This window comes from Halichoeres trimaculatus, unplaced genomic scaffold (assembly GCF_033239565.1).
Source record: "Halichoeres trimaculatus isolate MK-OKI-2021-1 unplaced genomic scaffold, fHalTri1.1 fHalTri1_scaffold_3, whole genome shotgun sequence".
Lineage (NCBI taxonomy): Eukaryota > Metazoa > Chordata > Actinopteri > Labriformes > Labridae > Halichoeres > Halichoeres trimaculatus.
In genome coordinates, this window is record NW_027437181.1 from 17020571 (window position 1) to 17033482 (window position 12912).

A 12912-nucleotide genomic window follows, 5' to 3' on the forward strand; every position below is an offset into this window, starting at 1 on the left:
GGTGACTAAATCGCAAGTTTCAACTTGATTGTATCTCAAAAAAGCCTTCAGAGTACCCCTAACATTCAACACAGACAGCATAATTTGGTCACAGCACAGTATTAATATACAGTGGTGTTTTGCACAGCTATGAAAAAGACAGATTGCATTATCATGCACACAATGTCAAAGTACTAGGGGTGTAACGGTACATGTATCCATGCCATACCGCTTCATAAGGCTGTTCGGTTCAGTACAGTGCTGTATTCGAACGAATTCAGTGAGTTTATGTTAACCGCTGCACATGGCTCTTTAATAATCATGTGACTACTCGTCTATGATTGGCTGAGCAGGGAAGGCATTTTAATATTCATGAGGAAAGTGGTCTGTGATTCGTGCTTTGCGATCATGTGCATACCATGTGGACGTGACGTCTCACGGTGAGCCAATCAGAAGATGAATATCAAAGAGCTTCCGTAGCCACAGGAGCTTGTGTCTGAATTGTGCATCATGGCTGCTGCTAACGACCAACCGGAGCTTGAAGAGCCTCCCCCCTTGCTTTATAATGGCAAGTTTTTGGTTTAATAAACATGCTAAACAAGCAAATGGTTTCGCGTTGTTCCATACTGTACCAAAAATGTACCGAACCGTGACCCCAAAACCAAGGTACGTACCGAACCATGATTTTTGTGTACCGTTACACCCCGACAAAGTACCAGCAGAAGTCACAAAGTACTACCCTTTGATCCCTTTACATTTCAGTAAAAGAAGTCACTGTAAAACAAACAAAAGTTGCTGAAGTTTCTGACGAACAGATTGTTCATGTTTCTCATACAGCCACAGAGCTTGTCTTGCTGAAATGTGCATTTCCAACATCTTATTGCCAAAAAGTGTTTCACTAGTAAACCACTGTAACAGGAACCTTTACTCTTTCTGTGTTCTATGTTTTGATCAACAGGGAATTGATTCTGATACTGTAACATGATCCCATGAAGATAAGGCTGAACAGTCCACAAAAATAGTCAGTGGTGCAGGAAAGTACAGTGTGACATTCAGTCCACGGTTCACCTTCACAGCCCTGCTCCGGTCCTTTACCCTGTCACCAAAGGACAACTTGTTCTTTCATCCCTGTGGAAACATGAATGTAAAGTAGCTGCACATGTTTGACTCGCTCTCTGTCTGACACATCACAAGTGCACTGACTGTTTCACCTCTGACTGCTCTGCGTCTCCATTATTAAAATCTCTTTGGGCCACATTTCAATCCAGAGGCGTATGAGGTCAGGACATATCAGGCCTGCTTTCTTTTATGAATGAAGATTTATATAAACTAAAGTCTGAGATTTAGAGACTAAAACTGGGTTAACATGCAAATCAACATCTCAATATTTTAAGACATGTACTTATTATCTGTCTGCTGAAAGTTAGAGGAGACCAAATACATTCATGTCTGGGCACAAATGTAGCAAGAAGCGGCAGGCTGAAATCATCCACTGAGTTTTAGTGACATTTCCAACAACATCCTTTGTCATGGTACATTGGGAAGTAGAATCACATTTCTCACTTAATAGTTAGTAAACAAGAGGACTAAAGAAAGCTCTCCTTCAAGACAGAAGCAACACTTTTTAACTGTTTCCAGCCTTCACGCTAAGCTAGGCTAATCACCTCCTGATTGCTTTCTTAATCTCTCTTTGCAGTAACATTGATCATACATACTGTGACAAAACAAAAAAAACACAAATCAAATGTGCAAGTCAACAGGTGCATGGAATTGCACAGAGTATGACTGACATAAATGGACATTAAATGTAAGTATGTAGAGGTATGTTTTGGGTGTGTTGCATGTGCAAACCTGGTAAGTAAACCAACAACAGCAACAATTTCTGAGACAAACACTGTACTGCAGACTTTCCATCTTGTTTTGCAGCAGGACAAACACAGATTTCCTGCCCTCTAACTCTCTCTCTAAACACATCATCTATCACAGCCACAAACAGCACAGCACTGCAGGTAGTCTTGTCTTTTCTCCTGCCTCTGGATGATACAGAGTAAACCCGCCCAGGCGATAGTGCAGCAAACTTGACTGGATAAAAACTACAATGTTTATGAGTTATTTCAGATAAGGTGGAAAGTGAGGGTTTCAAAGTGTGTTTCCCCATTCTGGGGCATTCTTTAAGTGTGGAGAAAAGTTTGGGTTTTGAGTTTTAAGACACTCTTCACATATAGTCTCCCTACAATAACAATGGTGCACCTGTTTTTTTTTTCACTCTGGTATAAAAAAAATGAATCCAAAAACCGCATGAGATGTCATCCACTGACTTGACTGATGTGTGAGAATTAAATATTAAACACAAAGTTTCACATTCTACAACCCATCTAACCTATTTATAACTCAAAAAAACTCTTTAACACTCAAGCACAAGCACTAAAATCAAGATCTGTCTCCCTCAGCCTAACATGTATTAAGTTTAATACATATTCCAGACTAAAATCAAAAGCTGCTTTTGTAAAATAAAGTAATGTCAGATTTAAAACACAGAGAGAAAATCTGCAAATTAACTGTGTCACTTTCCAACCCAGTGCTTTCAACAGCATCAAACACTACTTTGTAGCAACAGCGTTGAGCCAAAACAGATGTATGAACCAGATTTTAGTCACAAGATAATCTTTTTGGCTTTGTGATGTTTTTCAGATCAAAATCTAAAACTGTGCAGATCATATATTAATTTTCAGCACCTTAAACTTGTGTTATCTAAAAGGCCAACCTGGATTCATCAGCATAAAAAACAGGTCTTTAGCATCCAAACGTAAACCATCTGGAGAGACTCCAGTGATTGGGATCACGATGCAAACCAGGGACACCCACAGTTCACAGATGGGTTGGTGTTGCATTGCCAAGCCTGAGAACGTCCAGCCGGTGTATTAGTCACCTGCCAGTCATTACTGGGTTGGATCCAGATATGGGAAAGCTTGACTGTGAGGAATAGACATAACATGCTACATAACAACAACAAAGCCACACCAGACATTAGCTTTCAGCAGCCAAAGACTATGCATCCTTACAGGAACAGACTTACAATAAATTAGTCCAGAGAGACAGGTGTGAGGATTTCACTCTTTGAAAGCGTGGAATGTGTGACCAATTACGGCTCACACCTCGAATGATGGAACATTTTCTCTGATACCCTTGAGCTACAAAAGATTCAAATCTCTTTCTCTGGTTTAACATTACACAAAGGTAGAGAAAGGTGGACAGAGGATGGAAACGTGAAGAAAAAGGAAGCTGAAATGTGCAGCAGGGGAGCAAGGCGATAAAACTAAAGGGAGCGAGACAAGTGATTTGCAGTTAGAGCTGGAGGAGGTGGCGATGGGGGGTACGACTGCAGAAATGAGATGAGATTATTTATGACAGTCAGACAGCGTGAAGTAAAACTGGGAGGGGGTTTTTGTGCTGTAAGAACTGAAAGACTGAGAGATACGTGGACAGAGGTCATCATTCCAAGTCACAAGTAGTAACCATAATGCATCTGTGTTTCTTACGGAACAAAAGAGGAGGGAAAAAAAAACACATGTAACCGAGGGGAGAGCTGGTTACAGTCCGTCATTTGAAGGTTTTCTGGCTCTATTACAGCATGAAAATGTTCCCTATAACTGTAAACAAGAACAGCCATTTCAATACTCAGATATGAAGCAACATTAAGGTCTCTTATTTCTCACAGAAGTGATCTGCCCTTCAACTTCCATGAGTTTAAATTTTATTTAAGCTATCTTTCTCTTTCTGTTGAAATATATTTACGAGTGACTAGCTGTGTTGGTCATGATGAATAATACATAAGAAGTAGCAATACGCACCCAGGGAGGACTATTGTCTGCATGCGATCTGAACATTTCACAAGATTCTGTATTCATCAAGGGCACAAAAAACACAAATAAAGTTCCCATTGTTTGAGGGATCTTTGATGACAGCTTTAACTCAAAGTGATTTACCGTGTCTATTTTACACCAGGGAATAAATCTAACCATATATATAGTATTTATAAATGTCTGATCGATTATTGATGAATTAGTATGCAAACTGATACTTGCATGTAAAAAAACAACAAATTAGCCAGCAGAGGGGGCTCTAAATGTTTTGGCTTCACATCATGTAGATACTTGGTATCAGTTTTAGTCTACAGTCTATGGCTCAAACCTTGAAAGTATTATGTTTGTGCTTTGTTGGATTTTGTCACCAGTAGTTAAGGAAACGTTCAATTAACTAATGTGAACCTTGAATGTTAACCAATCTTACTTGCAGCTGTTTCATTGGAATAAAACCATAGAACAAGAACTAAAATGAATAAATTTAACATGTATGAGTCATTTTTTAAAATCAAATTTTTCTGTTTAATAACTAAAAACTAAAAACTCCTTTGATCTTTCATGGCTTATGAAGCTCCATGTTTTGTTATCATTTTGGGTAAGAGTCTTGAGTAGCAGAAAGTACATACTGTGCATTTGTTCCCATAAAACTAGTCAACGAAGCTTAAAATGTATCATGTTTTCCACTTTTGGCAATAATAAATTTTCTTACTAGAGTTAGGTTTTAGGATAATTCACCCCTATGATTTCAACATAAACCTTTAGAGTTTGGACTTGTAAAAACGCTGCACAAGATGCTGAAATATGTATAATATCAATGTATGCGATGGGATTTAATTATAGAAAGTTGGCTGACAAATGAAGGAATGTATGTGGGTAAATATAAAACAAGGAGTATTAAGTACTAAATTAAAATTTGATGAGTTAAGTCACTGAAATTCAAGAAAGCAGTTGTCGCTTCTCTTTCTCTGCAGCAGTTTTCCCAAACCTGCTCTTAAGATGTTTCCCACTTTAATTCATTCACTAAAATCAATCCCTTAATAAATCTAAAGAGCACTTGCATCTGTTTGATAAATATAGCTCCCTCAGAAACATCTTGTGATCTGAGTTCAGACAGTTTTGTGTACACAGCATTGAACAGAGTAACAGTTCAATGATTTTGGTTTGTGCAAGCAGAGAAAAAAAGTGGAAACTACTAAGACTTCTGTCAGACTCTAGTCCTGTGGTTTCGAGGTCAGTTGCGGTGAAAACATACAAACACAGCAGTTGAGATCCCAGGATTTCCAACACACCCTGAACATGCCCCAAACTGTGTTTACTGACAGTTTTTTACTGCAGCTAAACCAGCACAGTTTAAATCCAAAGATCGGAATTATGAACGATTACATCAGACATGGTGCACTGTGAAAGCTTCAAGATTTTTCATTCACTTCAAGTTGAACACACTGACAAAGAAGTCTGATGATTTAATGTCATTAATATTCTTGTACAGCGTGTCTGCATGAGGTGACCCTAACTGCAGAGAAACAAAGCATCTGTTTCAGTATGTAGGTACATGTCACATATCCGTCATCCCATCATCATAACAAAGGCAGCCTCTTGGGTATCACTGCTTTGTTCAGAGTTGACATATTAGTAGATGAGTGCGGGCGTTCAGACACTTACCACAAGAGAGAGCGGCCTCTTCCATGACACCACTCCAATCAGTCCAGAGAGCAGCACCTGGGAGAGGAGACAGATATGTGAGGTGAGTGATGCTGACGAAAACATGGTAACAAAGATGGATATCTCTATCAGAGATCAAAAAGAAATTCACAATTTCACATCTATGGAAGCTTATTTTGTATATTTTTTTGTTTTCGCTTCAGTATAAAAAATTATGACATTCAAAAAGTGAGTATTGAAAAAAGAACTTTTTATACAGATATTCATAGTCCCTAGGAATTAATCACATTGCACAGTAAACACCAAGTCTGCTTAACATTTGCGTGTCAGTATTTCTCGCATAGTGCTCAAAGCATCACAAGTGTGCAGGAGTGAAGCCACTTAGAGCCACGCTAGCACAGCCACTAACCAGCATCTTCTGACTGGTTTAGATAAAGTGGAGCTCAAATGCTTAAAGTGTCAAACACCCTCATTTAACCCCTCACGTATTCAACATTTTAAGAGCTACACTAACCATAATCTAATGCTGATAATAAAAAGTATTTATTTCCTTTACCTACAGAATGAGCAGTTTGAAAAATATTTCACTTGCTTTTCTTGTCTACAGCTTGTTTGATCATCCAACAACTGAAACTGCCCACGGATACACAAAACAGACTTTCATTTGGGGTGTGTTTCAGCAGCGTCCTCTGCAAATACACTCTGACTGTAACACCATCCTCTACATGATGGCTTGAGTAATACACAGATCAGGTGGGAGCTGACACTCTGGTTTGGCGTTTCTGTGCCCATCTGTCACCAGATTTTTCGCCTGTGTGTCAGTATGGATATGGACTTCTTTGTCAACAGAATCATTGTGTCGTGAGGCTCACTCTTACGTTGATTCTTTTCTAGTAGCTGGGAACAAGTGAACGACATGATCCTTTCGTTTGAGAAGGGTCTGAAAAACTGAATACAGTGGACTGAAACAGAAATGCTCCTCTTTCCAAGGGCTGTAAGCTTTTTGTTCGCATTAGCGGTTTGTTTATTAGTTGCTGCTGATGACTTACTTATAACACAAATCCTGCTGAACTTAGTTTTTTTTAAGACAACTTCAGTTCAGTTCAGTTCTCCTCTTGGGGAATTTGACTTGTATTTGGAGTGGAGCAGGTAAACCTTTATCCTCCAGTTTGTTAGTGATAAGTTTAAAGCATTGGTAAGATCTGTTTTGACTAAAACATGATCTATGTACTTACGTGCATCAAGCAGATATTTTCAGCTATTTACAAGTAGCTCTGGTCTCTTAGATGCACTTATGGCAGATAAAATATAATACAGTGTTATTAGGTTTGCCATACTAGCATCATACACGTCTATGCGTTGATCCCTTCAACAGATAAACATTTTGCTTGTTCATCCCCTGCCCCTCATTGCCAAAGCCAATAACTGCATCCGTTTATCAGTTTTTATACTCCATACCATACCAAATATATACTCTGAAATGACAGCATTGTTTGTTTTAGCACATACCTACAAACAACATATGTTTATAATGAAGTGACAACAGCCCCCAGCATCTAGAGTAATGATGATGGAAACACAGGAGGAAGTGTTGCTGTTCTACAGGTACAAAGTCTATGTAGGTGGTAGATGAATTTGTAACAGGAACATCAGTGCTAAAACAAAGGAGAACACTGTTTGTTTCACATTTACTGTATATCTTACAGTCAATGTATTCATTTTTATTTAATCATGACAAGGAAAGTCCTCTGTGTGATTTAACCTAAACCATCTTTTTAGGGCCCCATGTGTAACAATGACCCAAAATGTAATTACAAACCCAAATAATTTTTTTTTTTAAATGTAATAAAACCCAAAAAGTAATAACAGTTCATCAATGTCACAAAGGTGCTGCACCCAAAACATATTATTTTTTTTACATTTTGGGTGAGTTATCAAATTATAGGTTTTATTACATTCAGGACGTTGTTATATAATAGGCTCTAATACAGCTTTCTTTCTGAGTATGAAAAACTTTTTATGCACTCAAACTGGTGATGTGCATGTTTAGTGGACTTAATAGAAATTCATCACTCTATCTAGTCAGCACTTGGGTTACTAGTTGGCTAATCAGATATTTATCTACCACCTGTCACTAATGGAAGCATTAGTCAGTGACTACTACCATACAACCCTCTACAACCCAGATATAGACAAGCGCAGATAACACCTTGTAGTGAAGTGGAGATAAAGTTGTATATAGGCTGTATCTGGTTAAACTGGCATCCGTTCATCTAGAGAACACGTAAAATAATACAGGTATGCTCTTGTTAACATGCAAGGAAGACTTTAGACAGGTGGCGCTAGCTCTGCTAACATAGCCACATTCTGCAAACACAATTGTCAGGTGAGACTGCAGACCATGTGATCTCACAGTTAAGCATGCTAAAGAAACTTTGCATCATTTTAACTGTTTCTGAGTGTTTTACTACCTTTAGACCTGTTGGTTAATTGGAATTAAAGTTCAAACGACTAGGAAATTACAAACTTCAAAACATCCTGAACCAAAACCATCAAAAGCATCAAAAGAGGCAGCCATACAGGGTCAAATTGTGTTGTTTATCTTTGAAAACCCCAACATTTAATAAATCTATTATGTAAACTTCATCGGGCCATCTTTCTGGACTTAATAATGTTCCAGATTTTCCGTTAGCCTTGATTTACTTTTTGATTTTGTGCTTCAACTACCTGGAACCAGTCAGCTTGATGCTCTGGTTTAAATGAAGCAATTCAAACTCTATATCAAACTCTATATCTATCTTGTTGTGACATCTGTTCCCCCAAATGTTCATTGCTGTCATTTGACTTATTCATACATCTCTAAATCAAAGTCTTTTTTTAAAGCCGTATGTCTGATGCTCATGAAGACGTCTCTCTAAACTCCAGATGTTCTGTGATCAGTTGCAGGATCAAAATGAAGTTCCAGATGAAACACCACATATTGATTCTCTCAGTATGCGTCACTCTGGGTGTGGTGTTGCCTGTTTCTGAACGTGTGAACTTGCCTACCGTCAGAATGTGTGTGTGGACAAAGGGTACTTGTAGCCTCTGGTGCTCTTTTCCTCTGTGGTCTCTCTCTGCCTTTCACCTTTCTTCACCCTCCATTAAACACCAACATGCTCTCACCATTTTCCCCATCTTGCCCTCCTCCCACTCCTCCTCCTCCTCCTCCTCTCTGACTTTCTTAGTGTCTAGTCTTTCCCTCCCAGTTTTGCCATGCTTCCACGTCCAATTTCTCCCTGTATCAAGCTCCATCTCTGTATTTCTTGCTCCAGCTCTGCGCCCACACAGTCACAGTGTATTTCTGCACTTACACACTTTCTCTACTCTCAATCCAGCCTCCTCATTTCTATTTCCCTGTCCGTCATGCTCTACTCTCTAGTCAATCTTCCACTTTTCCACTCACCTTGATACCCACAGGACCTGGTGAAGGAGATGTCAATATTTCATGGAGCTCACACTCACACATTCACACACGCAAGTCTGATCAACAACAGGATCAAAGTGTTGGGTCGGTGCTTCTCTGATTTTTATCAAAACGAAAAAAAAAATCCCACAAAACCAACAATAGATGCATCCAACTAATCAATAACTGCTGAGAGTGATCACATGTTGTTTATTGTTTGTAGGCCTGAAAAGTAAAAATGATTTCTTTGTAACAGCCTATCAGATCCTTTCATATTCTCTTATCCCCAGATGTTGTTGTGGTTGTCATGGTTGTCAAATGTTTACAGTTGTGGTCTGATCCACAGTCAGGCTTTAATAACACCATAATAGAGTCTGTAAACCTAATTGTCCATCAGGTGCAATTACATCCCCGCCTGTCTCTGCTGTGACGGCAAGAGATAATCTGAAGCCAATTTGAGCTCTGTGCTAATGCATACTGTCTCCCTGATCATTTCACTGTTTTTACAGAAAACATCAATTGTTGACCGCCCAAATTCATTTATGGCTGTATGTAGGGTTCTATACTAGCTTTTTTAACTGTTTTTGTCTTGTCTTTTTTTTTATATGTAAATTTTACTGTTATTTCATTATTTTGTATATTTGTATCTGTTTTTAGCTTGCCCTGTCTTTTTATACCTTGTAAAGCATATTTGAGTTTTGAAAAGGGCTCTATAAATAAAATGTATTATTATTATTATTATTATTATTATTATTATTATTATTATTATTATTATCATTATTATTATTATTATACTTACCCGCCACTGACTTAAAATGACATGTTTCATTAGATGTCCTTATCCACAATCAGACGTTGTTGCCGCAGTTTTGTTTTAGCAAAGAAAAAAACAGCCACAAATGTTAAATGTAGAAACACTGAGTAAATTTGTTAATAGGGATGGGTGCCAAATTAGGTACTTTTATAGGTACCGACCAAATTCTATCTGTAGTAGTAGGTACCAACTCACGCAAAATCAAAAGGTACCATGTTTAGGTACCTAAACACATCCATGTCATCCATGTGACTGAGAGAGAGTGGAAGAGTACGCAATTTTCCACGCTGGACATGAACATAGCATTGAAAGTTTACATACTGAAGAATTAATATGTTAAATTAAAAGAGTGAGATTTTATTACTAAAAAAATTAATATCATTACTACATAAACACACACAAAAGTACCAAAAATTGGTACCGTTAAGTAACAATAGCACTTGCCAGGTACCGGGCATTGGTGCTGTATCGTTTTAACTATGAAAGGTACCCATCCCTATGTGTTAATAAGCACTCTTTTTAAAAATACTCTCATTGCAGCTTATATGCAGATGTACAACTGGAAGGCATCCACATCAAGCAGACATCAGACTGACAGTGTCTGGTAATGTCTCTACTGTGTCTACTCTGTTCAGTGCTGCAGAGGACTGAGGCTTGTGTTACTCTGTGATACTGCAGGTATCAACATTCACCCTCTTTATACTGGTGTCAGGGCACTGCGACAAAGTGTCCAGAGAGGTTGTGTTCTGTTACAAGCCTCTCTTTCCCTTCTCCCTCTCTCTCCCTTTCTCCTTGGTGCTAGTCTTGGCAGCAGAGAAAAGGCGCACTGCAACATGCACAACCAAGGTGGGACTGAGCTCCAATCATAATGCAGCTCCAAGTCACTTTCCTACCTCATTGTAAACACAGATACCAAATTTGTACCACCAAAATTTGATTCAAATGAGAACATGTCTGTACACTTATTTTTATTGTTTTCATTTTTCACCACGTGATTAGTGCAGAAAGACAAGTAAATTTGGACACCAGATATCTTTTAAAGGCAGATGAAAACTTGCAAACATAGATGTGCATCAGCTGGCTCGATTCAAAGAGGAGATTAAGGAGGAGTGAATAAAACACCAATGAGTTTGTGAACACATCTTTTAGATGTCTGTCTTTTGGGGTTCAAAACCAGTTATGTGAGAGAGGAGACCCAGTGTTTTGCTATACTGTTAAAATGTTCAAGTCAAGGACACTTTTCTACCACACAGGTCACTTTGTTATAGATATAAAGGATACAACCACACACACACACACACACACACACACACACACACACACACATACACACACTGCAGCAGAAATTTGGAAACCCTTTTCCCCCTCTTGTCCTATCCTGTTTTTCCCATTATCTCATCCTTCCTGTTCCTCCACTGTGCACTACATGTCTCTGCGTCCATATATCCATGCATGGAGCACTGTCTGTGTACCTGTGGTCTGAGTGTGTGTGTATGTGTATCTCTGCCTCCGGGGTAGAAATGGTGTGAGAGCAGGAGCAATGTGAGAGCTTTGCTGGTTGTCAGTCACTGGAGGCTTTTCCCCTCGGCTGCTGCCAGAACAGGATTAACATGCAATACTTAGCAGCATTAGTCACTGAAACCTGGGCAGCACACACCCACTAACATGCTGAAAAAAATGCTGAACCATCTTTTAAATATATTTCCTGGCATGGGCCAATGAAAAATCTCAGTGAAAGCAACTAAAAAACATCAAACCATGAGTAGCAGAGCAACAATTTATGAAATGAAAAGTCTGTTCCAGTTTTATAAAAAGACACACAACCTCTCAACGGGCACTCCAAATTTTCACAGCATGGTCCACAGTGCACTGCAATAAATGGTATTGAAGGGTTAAAAACATTTACTTGAAAATTTCAGTGTCAAAATGAGTGAAATGTTGTACCAGACAATTTGCATTTAGATGAATGGGGTTTTTAAAGGACCCTTTTAATAAACATGGAAATTGAAAAGCAAATATTTGGATCTGTATAATCTGACAGCAACTTTTTATAGCTTCAAATATCTCCAGCTGTAGGTCTTATGTTGACAGCCAAAGGCTCCAGAAAAAAAAGTCTATTGAGATGCTTTTCCCCCATCATTTTTCTTCTGTGTACCAGACTGCAGAGGCAGCAGGCTTAGCAAGGTGACCCAGATGTCCCTCTCACCAGCAACGTTTTGAGTTCCTCCAGGGAGATTCCCAGGCCAGATGGGAAACATCATCCCCCCAGCAAGCTCTTGGTCTACCACAGAATTTCCTCCTGGTTGGGTGTGCTGAGAAACTTCCAAATGCATCCTTGTCAAAATCCTAAACCATCTTAGCAGTCTGCTTTTGGTGTGAAGTAGTAGCAGCTCCACTCAGAGATCTCTATCAGTGTCTGAGCTCCTTACCTCTTCTCTAAGGCAGAGGAAATTCATTTAGCCTCTCGAATCAGTGAACTCATTACTTCAATCACCTCCTAAAACTGATGACTGCAGGAGAGGGTTGGTTTTAGACTGAGGTAGGTAAATCAAAAGCTTTGCCTTGGGGCCAGCTCTTCAATGCACCAGCCAGGTACAACGCCTGCAATACTGGTGATGCTGCACTAAACCGTCTACCAATTCCAAAATTCATTTTACTGTCCCTTGTGAATAAGATCCCAAAGAACTTGAACTTTTTCACTTGTAGTAGGCTCTGGATTTACTATACAACTTTTGGAGAAAGTAATCCATAATTTCCAGAGGACCGTGGTCTCCTCTGACCATCACACAAGTCTCTTCTTACTCTGAAACTGCACAAAGAAGAAGCATATTGTCTGCAAAAAGCAAAGCTGAAATCCTAAAGCCCACAAAGGGGAAACCTGGGCCTAGAGATCTGAAGGGGGACAACCCTGGTGGAGGCCAACATGCATTGGAAACATACCTGAGATTGTGGTGAAAGGAGTGGGCTTGTAGCCTCCCGATCCAAAACCCTTTCCAGGTCCACAAAAAACATATAGACTAGAAGCTTTAAGAGGATAAATAGCTGGTCCACAGTTCTACCACAAGCATTAAATCTGCATTGTTGTTCCTGTTTTTAGGTGTTAACCCAAATTAACTGAAATTCCTTTTCTACCATCCTGAAGTAAACTT

The 12912-nt window shown here is 39.1% G+C and overlaps 1 protein-coding gene across 3 annotated transcripts in view; it reads right to left on the reverse strand.

Annotated features, from left to right (window-relative positions):
• Positions 1–12912, reverse strand: part of fam189a1 (family with sequence similarity 189 member A1) — a 103708-nt gene that overhangs the window by 45401 nt on the left and 45395 nt on the right. For all 3 annotated transcript variants that reach the window (XM_074666852.1, XM_074666853.1, XM_074666854.1), the window contains exon 2: positions 5505–5561. In XM_074666852.1, coding sequence (XP_074522953.1) covers positions 5505–5561 — 57 coding nt within the window. The remainder of the gene's footprint in view (positions 1–5504; positions 5562–12912) is intronic.